At 44.6% G+C, this 19016-nt stretch overlaps 1 protein-coding gene across 1 annotated transcript in view; it reads left to right on the top strand.

Annotated features, from left to right (window-relative positions):
* SH3BGR (SH3 domain binding glutamate rich protein) overlaps positions 1-18231 on the top strand; it is a 57397-nt gene extending 39166 nt beyond the window's left edge. Inside the window, exons 4-7 of the mRNA XM_049627852.1 lie at positions 1409-1483; positions 2086-2178; positions 15855-15984; positions 17762-18231. Coding sequence (XP_049483809.1) covers positions 1409-1483; positions 2086-2178; positions 15855-15950 — 264 coding nt within the window. The 3' untranslated portion in view covers positions 15951-15984; positions 17762-18231. The remainder of the gene's footprint in view (positions 1-1408; positions 1484-2085; positions 2179-15854; positions 15985-17761) is intronic.
* The last annotated feature ends 785 nt before the right edge of the window (positions 18232-19016 follow it).

Genomic DNA, 19016 nt, shown 5'->3' with positions numbered 1-19016 from the left:
GCTGTTTTTCTGGATGAAAACAGAGCCCTAATTTACATTATATACAAAATTAAATTCTAGATGGATTAGGCCTCCAAATGTTAATAACTCATGTAAAATAATAGTGCTGCATTTCAGAGAATAAAAATTAGATAAATTTATTTTTTTATAAAAGGCTAAGAATTAAAAAACCCCAAACTTGTAAAACTTTATAGACTAAAAATAAAAGTTGTAACCTGACAAAGAGCTAATATTTCTATCATCTAAAGAACCTCTAGAAATTGACAAGACAAACAACTCAAGTAAAAAGGAGCAAAACATATGAAGGCAAGTATCTGAACAGGAAAAGTAAGTGGCTAAAACTTGTGAAAAATATGCTTTTCTCTTCTAGTAATTAGGAAACTGTAAATGAAAACAAAAATGAAATTCCATTTTCTCCCTAACACTTTGGCAGAGATCAAAAACAGAGGTCATCTTCATTGGCCTTCGTGGCCTCTATCTTCATGATAAAGGAAAAGAGGACATTCATATATTTACTATGGAATATGAATTGCTACAATTTCTTATTTTGGAAATAAATCTAAAAAAAAAAAAACCCCACTGTTCAGCTTAGTATAGTGTTGTTTGTAGAAGCACAAATATATGTAAACATTTTGAACAACCATCATCTGGGAAATATTTGGATAAATTATATATGTAATATGCAGCAGATGCTAAAAATACGAAGTTAGAACCATATGAATTAACCTGGACAAATGTCCATGATATATTAAAATAAACAATCAAGTTATACCCTGTGTTCCCATGTCTGTTTTAAAAAACACAAAAATAAAAATAGCAACCAACCAAAAAAAAAATAGCCTCTAGATATGTATTAGGATAGATTTAGGTATGTATCACAGTTTAGTATTGATTATCATAGGAACATGTTACTGGAGGGTGTGTCTATGGTTTAAGTGCCTTTGTAATGAGAGTAACTGATTTCTCCCCCAATTTTATTGAGATATAATTTACATGTAACATCGTATTGGTTTCAGGTGTACAACGTAAGGATCTGATGTGTGTGTATGTTGTGAAATGATTACTTCAATAGGTTTAGTTGGCGTCCACTACCTCACACAGTTATACAATTTTTTTATTGTGATGAGAAAAATAACTTTTAGAAGACAGGGAACTGTGGATAAGTTCAAAGAACATAAATTAGTACGTGTAGACCTAGCTCCACCCCGAACTTGCAATGTAACGCTTTCTGCCTTGACTTTCTTTCTCTGGAGTGTGAATGGTAATGACCATGCTCCTTATCAGGCTACAGTGTTGTTGTAAGGATAAAATGAGGGCTGAAGACAAACATAATTTGAATAGTTAAAAGGTGTTAAAATGCAAGCTATTATCCTCAAGAAAATTCTCAGTCTCAATTTATATGACACAGGTGACGAAATCATCCGAGGAAGCATCTTCCCTTCCCAACGGTGATGTCGTGGGAGAGGTGCAGAGCGCCACAGAGGTAAGAGTTGGGGTCTTGAACCATCTTCCCTCAGACCAGCTTGCTCAGAATGGCTACATAGTTCTCATTTTTCTGTCATTCTCCTCTACATAGATAGAATATCTATTTATCTATGTATCTATCAGTTATCATCATCCATCATCCATCCATCCATCCATTTACTCATTTTCTGTCTCTATCTATCTATCTATCTATCTATCATCTGTTTACCCTCTATCATCTTTTTTACTCTCTAAAATTATAAAGCCTGCCTCTACTCAAGCAACAGAAAACAACTCTACCTAAACATTGAATCCTTTGGAGTTCTCTTCATAAGCCTTAAATGGGTGGATTATAGCTCCTCGTTAGTGAATCTGTTACTCTACCAGGCATATGAATCAGGTCTATTGACTTAGAACAGCAGGTGCAGTGAGCAATATTGGGGGTTGCGGATCCTAAATTGTAGTAGCCAGGTGACCTGATAAATAGGAAGTCTGTGTTTGCTTTGTTTATATACTGTGTTTACTTATTATCCAAATAAGAAAACCAAAGCATGTGCGGCTTGGTTTTCCCTTGAAAGCTTATCTAAGGTTAGTGATACCATGGGTTTGCTTTATGACCAGGCAACAGAGAAGGCTGAAGAAAGTGGAGAAAATGAGGCACAAAAAGAGGACAATGAGGATTCGGGCAACCTGGCTGAGTCTCCAGAGAAGAATGTGAGTGTTTGTCTTTTTTTTTCTTTCCACCATCATTTCACTGGATTCGGTTCATCAAGCTTTTTCTGAGCTCCTCCCGGGTGCCAGGAATCTTTCTGGGCACACAGAAGTGAGCACGGAAGCCCGGGGCTGAGGGTTTGGCCAGGGAGGAAGCAGGAGGAAGTGTTAATGACTGTGGTCAAGGCAGAGGGCTAAAAGGAAGTGGGGGAGGGACCCTGAACCCAGGCCTGGAGGGACAGGCTAGACAAGGCTTCAGTTATCTTAGTTGTGATGTTAGGGTTGGGTTAGGTTCAAGTTCTCTGTAGAACAAGGGACCTCATTCCTTGGTCATGAGTAATGACGGATTCCCAGCAAACACCCACCAACAGCACTGCCTACTAGGGACACAGAGGTAAGGGGGTGGGGGCATTTTGTGGGAAGCCAACAGGAGCTGAGGGTAGAGAAGGGGCCTTGGGGAGGGAAGGCCACCCAGTTCTGATGCAGTCATGGGAATGTGACCTGCTTCAAGGCCTGTGATCTAATTCTAAAGGGGGTCTCAGTCAGGGGGTCACAGAATAAGCGGCGGGGCAGGGGGGTGTATGGGAGGGAAGGGGAGACTGTGGTTCTAGAATGGCCAAGCAGAGATAAAGGGGGATCAGATGGGCTACTTAGTCAAGGAATTCTGAAAATGTACCTGGGAACCCAGGTAAGGGGAGACCCCGGTGCACGGGGAGCTGACTGGGGGGGTTGCTGGCCTCCTTCTAGAGTCTCAGTGGTGTAAACGCATTGGGCCACTTGTAACAAAAACTGTTGACTGAGTACTGATGGTTTGCATTTTTACCTACTTACTGATTCTGGGAAAGGTGTTGGACTCCCATTCCCAGCAGATGGAATGTAGTTAGGAAGGACACTAGGGAAGCAGGCTATGGAAGACTGGGTTGGGGCGGGGGGGGGGGGGGGGGGGGGGGGGGCATCAATTTGTTGTTATCTTAAGGGATTTAAATTTGGGAGGGGCCGGGTCAGTAAATTCCTCATATTAAAGATTGCTATTTCAAAGTGTTGATTACTTAAGACTCTTTGAAGTCTTTTGTTTGGAAGAAAGATAAAACCTTTAATCCTGACCTAGAAGTTAGATGGGGTTTGACAGCAGCCTATATAATTCAGAAATAGTAAATGTTAAGTTATATATAGTGACCATTTCATTACCTTGAAATTTGAAAATCCATGTTTTTATAATTCGGGCTTTACAGGAATTGCCTAATGCACTCCTACAGTATTATTGATTTACACTTGGAAATTCAGTTTGCTTCTTGTAAGACAGACAAAGATAAGAAACTTTATACCGTAATCCCTTTCTCCTGGGGACCTAGAGGAAGGTAGCATTTTCATAACCAGACCCTGGTTTCTACAGCAAGGATGGGTCTGCTTTATTTTTTTTTTAATTACAAAAAAAATTTTTTTTAATGTTTATTTATGTTGAGAGACAGAGTGTGAGCAGGTGAGGGAGACACAGAATCTGAAGCTCCAAGGCTCCAGGCTCCAAGCTGTCAGCACAGAGCCTGACGTGGGGCTTGAACTCACGAACTGTGAGATCATGACCTGAGTGAAGTCGGATGTTTAACCAATTGAGCCACCCAGGCGCCCCAAGGATGGGTCTGCTTTAGCTTCCCAGCTACTGTTTAGTGAGGTACTAAGCCATCTGGCCTGGGAGTTCTCTTTATTACTTTTTTTTTTTTTTTTTTTTTTTTTTTTTTAATTGTGAGCCCTTTACAAAGTAAATTGCAATCTTGTGAATCCTGACAGGAATTTAAAAAAATCATTTCTGTCATTTTTACCTGTGCTATGATGAAGAAAACACTAAGTAAAAAACATTTTAATTTTAGATGATTGTATTAGTCACGTTAATTATCAAACTCACTTTTCAACTCTTTAATAACATTTAGTCTACATAAGGACAGATTCTGACATTTTCCCATTTGACAAATGATCCATGCTGTGTGACTCATTTTAATTCAGTTAAATAAAAAAAAAAAAAGAACCCATGATTTGTCAGTAAGCATTACAAATGGCACAATAACGTGATTAGCTCTGGCATTGAATATATAAGAAAATGGATTGAAATTAAAATTTTTTCTAATGTTTTATATATTTTTGAGAGAAACAGAGCATGAGCGGGGGAGGGGCAGAGAGAGAGGGAGACACAGAATCCCAAGCAGGCTCCAGGCTCTGAGCCATCAGCACAGAGCCCGATGCGGGGCTCGAACTCACAGACCGAAAGATCGTGACCTGAGCCGAAGTCTGATGCTTAACTGACTGAGCCACCCAGGTGCCCCTGGATTGAAATTTAAAAAGGAGACAAAACTATCTGATACTTAGAATGCCTGTATTTTGTACTGAAAGAACCTCCCATCTGTTTTAGTGGTTTTGGGGTTTATTTTTAAAGGTTAAGCTGGGAAGGCCGTCCAGGCTGTTTGACATAACATCTTTTTGCCTGAAGTGCACTCAGGCTTGGATAAACTAATTTGTTACAAACAGAAAAGCCAATTAGATTGTTGTGTTTTACCCTTTAAACATTGATTTTCAAAGTACTAGACATATTCTAGTAGGTTCTTTTTTTTTCAATATATGAAATTTATTGTCAATTTTTTTCTTTTTTTTTTTTCAACATACGAATCTAGTAGGTTCTTTTAGATATTACAGCTCAGAAAAAGCCAACGCTTTTTTAACTTTTTTTTTTAATGTTTATTTATTTTGAGAGAGAGAGAGAGCGTACCTTCAGGAGCAGGGGAGGGGCAGAGAGAGAGGGAGAGGGAATCCCAAGCAGGCTGCACGCTCAGTGCAGAGCCCAACAGAGGGGGCTCGATCTCATCCTCTCTAAGGATCATGACCTGAGCCAGAATGAAGAGTCAGACGCTTAACCCACTGAGCCATCCAGGCGCCCCCAGTGCTTGTTCAGATAAAACTCTGGCTCTGTTGAAAACCATCTGGAACGCTGGCAGGAACTTCAGCTGGGGTGAGGGACAACTTTGCAGGGACTTAGGTCACCCCTGAGTCACAGTGGGACGGGGAGAGGGCTCTGGTCCTTTGTGGTGGTCGCGGTGACACATGGCTTCCCTGCTGTCCATCGCAGCTACTGAGTGCTGGCCCCTCGGCTGGGTCGGGCCCTCTGCCCTGGCTGGACGCGGGCGGACATGCCTCTGACGCAGGATGGCTGCTGTCCTGGGCGCAGAGTGTCCCTCCTCTTGTCCCTCTGTCTTCAGCCTGCCTGCTTCTGTCAACCCCACTCTGAACCCAAGCTCCAAGCCCCCCTTTTTTAGGGATCACCTCTGTTAGCCCAGGGTTTTGAAAAGCAAGGCCTAGAATTTCTCCCCTGGGATCCCAGAACCATAGCCAGCGTGGGGCTGTCTCCTTGGAATGTGGGAGGGGCAGACTCGACTCCCTGTCCCCAGTTTTGTGTGGTGGGGAGAACCCAACGGTAATTCATACCCTGGCATTCAGCCACACTATTTAGACCAAAGAATGCACACGTATTTTCACCTTTTATTCTGAAATAATTACAGACTTAACCGGGACCTCGTTCAGTGTCCTACCTGGCTTTGCCCCCTGGTGACGTCACAGATAGCCACGGTACAATAGCGGCACCAGGAACACGGTGTTGGCGCCTCTCTGTGAAGCAGACTACAGACCTTATTTGCTGTGCACCACTATTTCAAACCTTTCATTTGTGCGTTAAATGCCACTCATCTGTGTGCCACGAGCAGCTTTCAAGCGTGTGACGTCAGCAACTGCCACCAGCAGCTGGCAGTGGTAAACCGAGTGACAGGCCAGCTGAGGAAGTGTCTGAGACGTGGGCTTGCTCACCTGATCTCAACTGTTGCACATGCTCACTGGGCACATACTCGTAAACACCCAAATGACGCCATTTTGTTTTGTTTTGTTTTATTTTATTTTATTTTTAAATTTTTTTTTTTTTTTTTTTTTTGAGAAAGCACAGGGGAGGGACAGAGGGAAAGGGAGAGGGGAACAGAGGATCCAAAGTGGGCTCTGTGCTGACAGCAGTGAGCCCGATGTGGGGCTCGAACCCACAAACTGCAAGATCATGACTGGAGCTGAAGTCAGACGCTCAGCCAACTCAGCCACCCAGGCGCCCCTCAAATGATGCCATTTTAATGGGGAGGAATATTTATCTAAGAATATCACTCTTGATTTAAAAAAAATCAGAAATGGGGCGCCTGCGTGGCTCAGTCGGTTGAGCGTTCAAACTAGGCTCACGTCATGATCTCATGGTTCGTGCTGACAGCTCAGAGCCTGGAGCCTGCTTCGGGTTCTGTCTCCCCCTCTCTCTGCCCCTCCTCTGCTCACACTCTGTCTCTGTCTCTGTCTCTCTCAAAAATAAATAAACATTAAAAAAAAATTAAAAAAAAAAATCAGAAATGGAGACAGAAACCGTTACCTCCTTTAATGAAATGGACCTCCCCTGACCGCCAACCCAAGCATCTGGGCTCTTAAGCTCCAGATGCCAAGATGGGTGTTACCTACGTGCCGACAGGTTGGGGGGCATTTGGGAGGCGGTGAACACTGGAAACACCGTTCATTTATGCCTAAGAAGATCTCACCTGCTGCTTCAGACCCCCGGTAGGGAGGGGACTTTGTGGTCCCCTTCCCTGCTGACCCGGGAGGGACGAGGGGCTAGGGAGGGGAGGGGAGGCTTGTGAATGGTACCTGAGGAGGAAGGGAGGAAAGCCTGAGGGCACACTATGAAGAGGGGGCTGGGGCCCCGGGGCATCGTGAGAACTTTATGGGAGCCTGGGAATGTTCACCTTGGCCTTTGGTTTCCCTTGAGGTAAAATTATTTTAAGTTGTGTTCTTTGCCAACTCAGCGGTCCTCTCCCAAACCTTGTAAGACCTTAGCTTGACTGGCTACATGATTAAGCCCTCCCAGCTTCCTCCAGAACCGGCCCTGAGGAAAGTTGCTTTCGTGAAGGGCAGACATTGGTTTAGGTCCGTGAGGAGCTGGTGAATCTCAGGCTGGGTCCCTGTCGTGCCTGAAGATCGAGAGAACTCTGCCCTTGTCCGTGAGATTTCCAGCCGCTCTGAGGCCCCCTGCCCACCTCAGGTCACCCTGGGCTGGCCCTCGGGCTTCCTTCCACACCAGCCACCTGCCCTGACTGGCCACTGCCTGACACTCACCACGGCCGACACCTGTCCTTTGTCCTGGCCACTTGCTGCCTCTGCAGCCTGCCTCGCTGGCCAAGTCCTGGCAAAAATAGCTGCTGGTGAAGGTTCTAAGGCTCCCCACTTCTGAGGCTTCCCCTCACTAGCTTTCTTACAGGAACAGCAAGGGACAGTGATTTCAAGTTGTCGCTTCGTCAGGTGAATGGTGCATAGCCTGTCCTATGATTTGCAAGAGCTTAGCTCAGTTGACCGTGCGATTACAATGATCTTAAAAAAACCCTTTTTGCCAGTGTAATTATTTGCCAGTAGTAAACGTCTGTTCAAGCATTGTATATGGATGACTTTCAATATCTGCCTAATTCTCATCTTTTATAATTCTGTGAACTAAGGATGGAAGTGTAAGTTCTATTTAAATGTCACATCCTCATTAGTTGATGAACGTCTGACTCTTGACCTCGGCTCAGGTCATGATCTCATGGTTCGTGGGACTGAGCCCTGCGTTGGGCTCTATGCTGGCAGCATGGAGCCTCCTTGGGATTCTCTCTCCCTCTCTCTCTGCCCTTCCCCTGCTTGTGCTCTCTCTCTCTCTCTCAAAATAAATAAACGTCAAAAAGAAATCATAGATCCCCCGCCCCTCCAGGGGATTCGAGGCAGAACTAGCAAATATAAATTCACCCACTCAACATTTTATCGACAGATTGAATACTGCCACATGCCAGGCAGAATTCTGGGGACTGGGGACAGAGCAATGAAAATGACAAAGTCCCTGTTCCCACAGAGCTTATGTTCCACTAGAGCCAGTGATGGTAACAGCTGGGGTTCTTCAAAGCATACTTGAGTTTTTTGCATCTAAGTATTTCTGTAAATTCTCTGGGCAATTGCTTAACCCATTTAATGTCTCTTTCAAGAAATTCAGGTCAATTCAGATATCGATAGAGAGTCCTAGGTCCCTCGGTAACTGCTCCTAGCTGACCTGTAAAAGTTGAGACAGGTACTTAATTCCTGTGGGACCCCCTCCAGTCCCCCAGCCTCACTCTAAGGGTACCCTCCTTTTTCACAGTGCACATCTTGTTAATGTGTTTGTTTTGGCTGAATACAGTTCATGTAAAGAATTGAATTTAGAAAAAGGGGAAACTGTGTAGCTGATAATTCAGTGTTGCATATTTTTATTTGATCTCATGTGGATATGAAGAGAATCCAGTTACTAGCAGAGTATATGTTCATGGATCTGGTCACTTAGCACATTTTATTGAGCTTTACACCTCGGTTCCAGACAGCGGCTGGATCCTGGAGATCCCAAAATGAGTAAAGATGCAGGTCGTGCCTCAAGAAGAATGCAGACCAGTCAGAGAGAAAAGTGATAGTCGCGGGAGCAGATAAGGGGGTCCCGTAACTCAGCCTTATGGGCCAGGAAGGTCATTTTAAGTAGTGTCCTGGAGGGTGTGGCCAATGTGAGAAAGTTGCATATGGTCCATAAGGTTGAAATAAAGGGTGGGGAGGGACGAGGTGGGAGTGGGGGAAGCAGGGTCTGGATTGTGATGGCCTTTCAGCCATTCTAAGAATAATGGTTGGAAGTTCCATGAAAAGATGGACGTGATCAACATGAGGAAAACATGGCAGGGTGTTGTATTTTATTTTTCATTATTATTATTTTTAATGTTTATTTATGTTTGAGAGAAACAGAGAGGCAGAGCATGAGAGGGGGAGGGGCAGAGAGAGAGAGGGAGACACAGAATCCCAAGCAGGCTCCAGGCTCTGAGCTGTCAGCACAGAGCCCGATGCGGGGCTTGAACCCACGAACCGTGAGATCACGACCTGAGCCGAAGTCCGATGATTAACTGACTGAGCCCCCCCAGGCGCATCAAGGTGTTGTCTTTTAGAACAGCATCCCTGGCCACAGTGTGGAGAGCAGGTTGGCGATAAGGAAGACCAGAGGCGCCGTGACCCGGGTGAGAGAAGATGGGGGTCGTGGCAGACGAAGGACAGGCCTGGGCATAACTGGGCGATACTAGAGAGGTACAGTCAGCACATTGCTGAGGAACCAACACCCGATTTCTGCACCGAGTGTGGGTCTCTCTTTTCTTGGACATTATTTTAGCACTAAGACTTGGCGTGTCGCCAGTGGTGTTTAATGTAAGGGTGAGTTTGGAGACTCCCAGTATTGGGAAAATCTCTGAGGCTGACTCAGCCTGGCCAGCTCGAGTAGCCTTTCAGGTTCTGTGTTTTCTCTGCCAACCTCAGGAATCTGAGAATATTATTCCAGAACCGGCCGAGAACATGGAGTTGGACCAAGGGATGTGGCCGTGTGATGAGCCCTCATCACCCGCCTTGTATGATTCTGCTTTTTCTGTTACTGGTCTTGAGACATAGCATGTGGAGTGGGAAGGGCACTGAATCAGGGACCAGGAGCCTCGAAGTCCATCCCGACTGTGGTGCTTACTTGTCCTCTAATCTTTGGCAAATTACTTAACTCTGTGGCCTCAGTGTCCTCACCTGTCCAAAGGAGGGATTGAGTGTGAGGCTTTGGGAATACAGATTGCTTTCATGTCCCCAGTCCAAGATTCTGTGAGCTCACTGCCTGAGTTGTAAGGCATTAGGAGCTTTTAGGCACTGTTCCCTTCGGTTAATTAAAGTAATTGTAGTACACTGGCCTCACAAAGGCTTCTCATAGGGCCATTTTGGGAAAGGGATGGAAAAACTCTTCCTTCTTTGCCTTTTTAGGAGATACAGCCTGGTCCTACAGCTTTAGGGACATAGAAATTCCAGTGGGCAGAGTAGACACCTGTGTGAACTTGGCATGGCCTCACCCTCTCTTACCTTGTAAATTTCTTTCTTTAACCAGAAATCAGTGTTTAACTACTAAATGGTTCAGCAATGTTAGTATTTTGTTTTGATGGAAGAAAAGCTTTTGATGACCTACCTTTATTTGCCGTTTCAAAGCTGAAGTAAAGGCATACTTATAGGCACATAAAGTCAGAAAAGACATAATTTTGTTCAGATTTTCTAATTGCTTACGTATATGGTCTGAATTTTCCTGGGTAGTGATAGAGATCTGCAATATTCTTTGAATACAGACAAAAATTAATTATATAATTAGGCACTATTAAAAATTTTTTTAATGTTTATTTATTTTTTTTGAGACAGAGAGAGCGTGAATGGGGGAAAGGCACAGAGAGAGGGAGACACAGAATCCGAAGTAGGGTCCAGGCTCTGAACTGTCAGCACAGAGCCCCACGTGGGGCTGGAACTCATGAACTTAGGTCATGAGATCATGACCTAAGCTGAAGTTAGACACCCAACCGACTAAGCTACCCAGGTGCCCCTAGGCAGTATTACTAATTAATTATATCTTTTCAGGAGTAAGAGTGGTGGAAAAATGTCTCTAATCTCATAATATTCTAAGGGCTTGAAATATAACGCATGAAATAAGAAGGCATTGCTTAGTTATCATGTCTTGGCTATTTATATATTTTATCAACAAATTACTGTCTTTCATTTCAATGGAATGTACTTTTATCATAGTTGGCTTCATTTTTAGATTCAACTTAAAATTTATGTGAATTCGTATTTTTTCCTTTATTTTGTATTTATGGACCTAAGGAAGAAAAGGGAGAGGCAGCAACGGAAGAGGTACAGTAGCGTAATTAACGGTGGTGCCTAATGAAAACATCTCTTAGGTCAGAGAATCGCAGCCTTAGCCACGTTCTCCTTGTTCTTCATGACGTGAAGAAGCCGATGCAGCCTGCATCCCAGAAGAGCCTCCCTTAGGCAGCTGAGAAGGGAAATATAAGTGGGAGGTGAATGTATCCAAGAAGGGCGGCTAGAGGAATAGGGCGTGGCTAGAGGAATAGGGCGTGGCTAGAGAAATGGGGCGTGGCTAGAGAAACAGGCATGGCTGCGGACCTTTTCCGAGCCTTGTGTCTGCAGTCAGGCCAGGCTAGACGGGGTCCTTCTTCCACTCTGCCTTTACCCCTTATTGCATAGTGTGCACACTTCATGCAGCTTGCACGGTGCTTGGCAGTGCTGTTTTGACCCGGTTGGTGAGGGAAGGATTCCCTTCCGGTGGCCACGGGGATGGCTGATACCTGCCGCGTGACAGCGGGCAGATGAGACTGCCAGCAGATGACTAGTCACCTCTTCTCAAAGCCCAAGGGATGAAGACATCAATAAGACGTCAGTACAGTGCAGGGACACAGGGAGCTGCCCTGGGACAGTGTGAACAATCGGGGCGTGGGAGGCAGGCTTTGTGGATTCAAGACAGCGAAGCGTGTCCTGGTTCACTTGTTTGGATTCGCTTGTTTGACGAATCGCAGGGGACGGGCAGGCACTGTGCCCGGGTCCTTGACGAAGCCGGCTGCTTGGCTAGGAGACCTCCTTTGTGGGAGCTTAGGCCAGTGTGTAGGCCATTTCCGGCTGTCCAGATTTTACCGGATGTCAGGGCAGCACATAATATTGAGTCCACGTTAGACATTGTGCTACGGCCACGTACGTAGTAACCGGGAAGCTTAAGCATGCAGCGCATCGTTGGGTGTCTGGAAGATATGTGACCTTAGGAAACCATAACGTGGTCCGGGGATTTCTAGTGGGAACCTACCCAGGGAGAGCCTTATTGATTTGGGAAGAATTCCTTTTTTTTTTTAAATTTTTTAATGTTTATTTTTGAGAGAGAAAGAGAGCACACGTAAGAGAGAGCCAGCAGGGGAGGGGCAGAGAGAGAGGGAGACACAGCATCCGGAGCAGGCTCCAGGCTCTGAGCTGTCAGCACAGAGCCGGATGGGGGGCTCGAACTCACAAACCGTGAGATCATGACCTGAGCCGAAGTCGGATGCTTAACCGACGGAGCCACCCAGGCACCCCGATGACAGGTTTTTAAGGTGACTTACATGTACAGGGTCTTTCCAAAGCATTCCATTAAGTTCACATAAGGAAAAACATCCTTCCGTACTCCTATTTCATTGAGTTCCATGGTGTTTATTGAAATTGTGGAATTACAGACCGGCTCTAACCTGCATACACAAGTATGTCAACATAACCCATCCTGGAGAGTGAAGACTGCAGTGGGTGCCGATGGCAAACGTACTGCTTGTGAGTGCCCCCCGTGCTCTGGTTATCAACCAGCGTGATTTAAGGGAGACGAGGTAGACTGCGGCAGAGGTTCTCAAAGTGGGGTTCCAGGGCAGCAGCCGCAGCCTCACCTGGGAACCTGTACGGACACACACTTTCAGGCCTTGTCCCAGATCCACCGAATCAGAAACCCCGAGGCGCAGCCCAGGAAACTGTGGTTCGGCAAGCTCTTCAGGTGTTTCTGATGCCCCATCACATCTGAGAACCGCTGGATTAGAACCTAAGTTCTAGGTAACCTGATGTGTTTGCAAGGGGAGGCCAATTGCAAGAGCTCCAACTGTTTTTTGTTTTTTTTTTAAGTTTATTTGTTTATTTTGAAGGAGAGAGAGAGCATGCACGCCCGAATGCGAGCAGGGGAGGGGCACAGAGAGAGATGGAAACAGAGAATCCCAAGCAGGCTCCGCGTCATCAGCATGGAGCCTGATGTGGGGCTTGAACCCACAAACTGTGAGATCGTGACCTCAGCCGAGACCCAGTCAGACGCTTAACCGGCTGAGCCACCCAGGCGCCCCAAGAACTCCCACTGTTTTGATCCTCATCATAAAAACTCCATTGAGGGGCGCCTGGGTGGCTCAGTCGGTTAAGCGTCTGACTTCGGCTCAGGTCATGATCTCACGGTGTGTGAGTTCAAGCCCCGTGTCAGGCTCTGTGCTGATGGTTCAGAGCCTGGAGCCTGTTTCAGATTCTGTGTCTCCCTCTCTCCCTGACCCTCCCCCATTCATGCTGTCTCTCTCTGTCTCAAAAATAAATAAACGTTAAAAAAAATTTTTTTAAATAAAAATAAAAAGTCCATTGAATTTCAAAGACAATAGGGTTTACTTTATGTTAGGAACTTGTGTTTGGTAAAATGAAACCCCAAACCCTTATTTTTCTTTTGGGGATTGAAATGAGTAACAGGAGATGAGAAGGGGGATAGAGACCCCAGACCCAGGCATGTCTGAAACTCGGCTTAGGTCTTTTTACGAATGAATTCTCTTCTTTCCCATTCTTTTCCCCCTGATTGAAATGTTCTAATTTTACCAGTGTAATTGTGAAAGCTTTCAAGAATGATCTTTTTCTCGTTTGAGAAATTTTGTTTTGCTTCCGGATAGGCACTGGGGGCGGACTTCATTATAAGGAACTTCATGATAATTGTCATTAGTTTAGCACTGCAACGGCAGCATCCTGTGTTTGTACCGCTGACGATGTGCAAGAGGCACTCCGTGTCAAAATGAAGCAGAATCAAGATTCTTGCCCGGCTGCTTGCTGGTGGAATTTGTGGCTTAGTAGCTGAGCATTGGGGAGTTTTAAATTTAAGCCCTCATAGGGATGAAGTCATGTATGTAGAGGCATCAGTTGAGAGAATGTTAGTGGATTGTGAGGGCAAGTCCAAAGGGACATTCTCAGATTCTCCCTCTTTTTTTTTTTTTTAAATATATTTTAAGTTTATTTACTTACTTTGAGAGAGAGAGAGAGAGAGAGAGAGTGCACAAGCATGAGCAGGGGAGGGGCGGAGAGAGAGGGAGAGAGAGGGAGACAGAATTCCAAGCAGGCTCCGCACTGTCAGCACAGAGCCCAAGGGGGCGGGGCTCGAACTCACGAACCGCGAGATCATGACTTGAGCCAACACCAAGAGTTGGAGTCTTAACCGACCGAGCCACCCAGGCGTCCCAGACCTCGTGTTAGCTGAGTCTCAGTGACTTTCATTATAATCAAGAGTTTTAAGAATGCTGTGAATGAACATTTTGGATTGTTTTAAAATGCTAATCAGGGAGAGCTAAATTAAAATGGAGAACTCCAGAAAAGGGTGACTAATTTACCAAAAATCACCAAATGTGTTGTCTCGGTGTTTCTTCAAATCCTTTATTGGTGAGGGTCATCAGCATTAAAGAGGATCCCACATGTCGAAAGAAATTCCCCTAAAAAAACCTTTGTTGCTTTTTAAATTTTTTTTAATGTTTATTTATTTTTGAGAGAGAGAGAAAGAGAGAGAGAGAGAGAGAGCAGGGGAGGGGCAGAGAGAGAGGGAGACACAGAATCCGAAGCAGGCTCTGAGCTGTCAGCACAGAGCCTGATGCGGGGCTCAAACCCACAAACTGTGAGATTGTGACCTGAGCTGAAGTCGGATGCTTATCCGACTGAGTCACCCGGGTGCCCCATGTTGCTTTTTAAAATTATAAATGGTTCATGGTCTTTATAGAAAATTTAGAAAATACAGATAAGAGAAGAACACAAAAATAGTTTATAGCCCATTACCCAGAGATAACCACTAGCTACACACAGCACATGTACACATGCACACGCACACACATGCACACACGTACACGTACATACAACACACACGAGCATGCACGTACTCATGTATATGCACACACACGTGTACATGCACACAAAACGTGTGAACAACACATGTGCACAGAACATGCATACATGTACACACTCAGATGTGCACACACATGTACACACATGCACAAACACACAGGTGCATACACACAGACATGCACATATTTATCAAACCTTGATGAAAACTCCTGTAATCTACTTTCACTCATGGAATGTGTGTGTATTTGGGGGGAGGACATAGAAAATATAGATCTGCTTCATTATTTTTAATGTCATTTTGTCAAATTAATCCCTGTTTTTAGACCTAAAGGTTATTCCTAGCCTGTTTTACTCTATGATTTTTAAAATTATAAGTTATACCTTTCCAATAATCAGTTTTTCTCTTGAGAGGCAAGTTTCCATTTTTAAAAATCCATTTTTATATATAAAAATAAGACAAAGATACTATTAATTTGGAAGTAATTTCAGGTTATATGTGTGGGTTGCTGATGACTTGGGATTGAAAAAATTAGATTGCTGTAACAAAATATAACCAGCTTCTACATTTAAAAGCTTCATCTTTTCTGATAACATTCTATTTGCTGAGATTCTCTTTGTATTTTATTCTTCCAACTGCTTCTGAATTTTTAAAGGTAATCTGATGAGAATAGTCCATTAATATGAGTAAAGACTATATGCTTAAGAGGAATCGTGAAACCCATTAGAATTAACCTACTGCTCTGCAGCACCGTCCTAAATTGTGGGCTCTGTGTGTTGTGTGTATTGTGTGGGTGATGTGTGTTGTATGCTGTGTGTTGTGAGTATCGTGTCTGTTGGGTGTTGTGTATATTGTGTGTGTGATATGTATTGTGTGTGGTGTGTATGTGCTGTGTGTGTATGTGTATTGTGTGTGTGATACATATCGTGTGTGCGTGCTTTGAGTATGTGTGTGTTGTGTGTATTGTGTATGTGATGCGTGTGTATGTGTTGGGTGGGGGATGTGGGAGGCCCTCATCTCTAGTCTGAGATTTTACGTCTCTTTCCTTGCTATATCTGTGATCTTCCTCAACAATAATGAAAATTTTGTTAAAATTAAGACGGAAGAAATAACCGAAGAGGGAGCAGAAGGGGAAGCAGAGGAAGAGGAAGCCGAAAAAGGAGAAGAAGAACAAGGAGAAGAAGAAGATTCTTAGGCCTTTTCATGCTTTATTTCTTCAACTTTTCCAGGTAATCGCCAAGTCCTGGGGTTGAGAACGTGTTCATTATACTGTTGGATTTCTTTTTTTTTTTTAAGATTAAATTTTTTTTAATGTTTATTTATTTTTGAGAGAGAGAGAGAGAGAACATGAGCAGGGGAGGGGCAGAGAGAGAGAGAGAGACAGAATGTGAAGCAGGCTCCAGGCTCTGAGCTGTCAACACAGAGCCCGATGTGGGGCTCGAACCCACAAATGGTGAGGTCATGACCTGAGCTGAAGTCAGACGCTTAACCACCCAGGCGCCACCACACTGTTGGATCTCTAGTACCCCTCACTTGGCAGTGGGAGACGAAGATCCAATTCAGGCCTGTCTGTCTCCCCCCACCAAGGCCCCAGGCTGCCCCCTTCTGGAGCCTCAGGGCGGGTGAGCTCCGTCTAACCCGTGTCTCGCGTGCCAGGGTATGGGAGGCTATGGTTTATATGATTCCTAGGAAAAAAGCATACCTTGGAGGCTAGGAGGAGCTTATTTTGTATTTATTTCCTCCTCTTCCTCTGTGTGCCCTTCATTCGAGTGAAAGCACGGGCGTGTTCTGTTAATCCACGTTCCATTACACCGACGCCTACTGCCCAGTAAACTTACTCATCTACAGGGGAATGACAGCCGGGGTTCACAATGAGGGCAGTAAATTACAACCTTAAAAAATCACAACGCTGACTGCTGGTCACGAGAGAAAAATATCGCTGCTAGAGATTTCGCGAGAAGTACTCGACAGACATTTTCATTTATCAAACATTCACCAGAATACTGTGGAAACATCGTGGAGTTCAGTGCAGATCGCCTGGCGTATCTTTGACAAGTATGCTTGCTGTCTTGTAATTTTAAACTTCGGACCATGTAGAATCGTTATGTAATTCTTAACAGTTTGTAAACATATGAATATGATAATGATAGTATCTAATGACAGTGGATATTGAGGACCTGGAGGAAATGCTCAAACACTGAGTTGATTCAAAGGGGAAAAAAAGCAAATCCAGCTGTAGCCCATACATTTTGCCTGTTTCACTGATTCTTGAGTTTAGAATCTAGTCCACAGTAGTCTTTTGTGAGGTTAAAATGCCTGAGAGTGAAGGAGTGAGTGACATCCCCCTGAAGTCCCCCCGCCCAACTCCTGGAGAGAGTTCGTACGTACCCTTACAAGTGCAACGTTGCAGTGCCGTCGTGCGTTCAACCGGGCAGACCACTCAGTGTCCAAAGCCAACCCCGTCTCACAGCTCATGGGGAATCCACGCATTTTATCTGAAAAGGTGGTTTTAGGTACAACACGGGGAGAACAATGAACCGAACTAGAAAGGAATTCTCATTTCCTGGGTTTGAAACTGATGCTAAATTAATGCGCCAGGAGAAATAATCTATAGCCTGAGACTGAATTCTTCCTCCCCAAGACGGTTGCTTCTCAATACTGCCCTCCAGTCTCGGTGTGGACCATTTAAACATCCTAGTCCGGGGCTAAGCGGTAAATTCAGCCTCTCCGTTCTCCATTGAATTTCAGTGGGGAAACTGTTAATTGGAGATGTTGGCATCCTTGTGGTGTTTGATAGGTGTTAGCGCAGGGAAAGGATATAAACCCGGTCTAATTTTCCATGAAAAACATTCACTTTCCTGTCCTTGCACTTGGAGGCAAATGGTGAGTAGTGGTTTACAGAGTAAAAGGTAAAACTTCTCCCTAATGCATGATAAATAATGAAGATTGTGGTGAACATTGTCTCTCCTTAACACTCTTCTCCCTAATATTTTCCCTTTCTTTTAGAAAACTCAAGCCACGAAGCAGTATTTCAACCGTCTCCCCCCAAACCAACCTCAACAAAATGCTTTGGCACAAAGCTAGCACCCCTCTCTCAGTACGCCCGGGGTTCACTGAGGAATTGTGTTATCTGACATGGTGAGATGTACGCAGATATGTCTCCCTAATCGTATCAACGTGAAATTCTCCGTGAGGACGACACATATATACCTTCATGTGCCTGACATCTTTGGCCTTTGCTTATTTATTTTATCTTATTTTTTGCTCTGCATGAATAGATCTTCTTACTAATACCCTGAAAAAAAAAAAAGGATGTTGAAAAATGATTTCAAAATATACAGCTTCTCCTTGTGACATAATCAAAGTATTTCTTTGTATGTGCCTTATGCAACTTGTCTGATAATTCACTGAAAATAAAGAGCTTGGAAAATAAAGAGCTTTCCAGAAAACAATCTTCCAAATAAAGATTAATAGCAGACATCTTGTCCCAAGGAACATTAATTTTTTATTTATAATGTCTACTTGGATTTGCCTGAACTCCGTCTGCCTGTTGCCAGGTCTGAATTCTTAGCACACCCTTTCTGTCTGCACGGGGCTCCGTGTTTCCTGAGGCACTGGTTACTCAGCCCGTGTTTTCCAACGACACTGGTTGTCTTGTTAGGTCATATTTTGTGTTACACACTCAACCAGGCACATTATCTTGGAGGCCTTCTTTAAGTGTAAGTCTGCCATCCACATGCGTGGGGATGATGGTGAGGGCAGATACACTTGCGCCCCAGTGCCTTTGCACGTTTCTGCACCAAAGGAGTGTCTGCTTCTGTTCCCGCAGCCTTTTACTGATTTGCAGCCAGGGCTGCCGTAGGCAGAGCCCGCTACTCTCATTGTGCCTCGTGATGCCACAGTTGACCGAGAACCAGTCCAGCCCCTCTGACTTGTCCACCAGGTAGGCTTGAAGCGTTTCTCTGCACACCCACCCCATCTCCGATCATCAGAGGTATTTTTTTCTTTCTTGTCCAATTTTGTGGACATCCCTCCGCTCTCGGCATCTGTGCTATTCCTTAATATTTCTGTTGCTGCAAAAGCATTGCTTCCATCCTGTCAGAAGATCTCGCCCCCTCGATGCATTTCTATTGAACGATAATTCTGGCCCTTCACCCTGGAGTGGCCGTCAACGGCACCTCCTCCGTCTGCCTATTGATTTTGCAGTGAAGCGTGTTTGCATCATTTGGGAACGTCTTGGGTGGTGGCTGACGTTGTGGGC

This window comes from Panthera uncia, chromosome C2 (assembly GCF_023721935.1).
Source record: "Panthera uncia isolate 11264 chromosome C2, Puncia_PCG_1.0, whole genome shotgun sequence".
NCBI lineage: Eukaryota > Metazoa > Chordata > Mammalia > Carnivora > Felidae > Panthera > Panthera uncia.
Note: the sequence above shows the minus strand (reverse complement) of the source record. Positions and strands in the feature narration are given on the sequence as shown.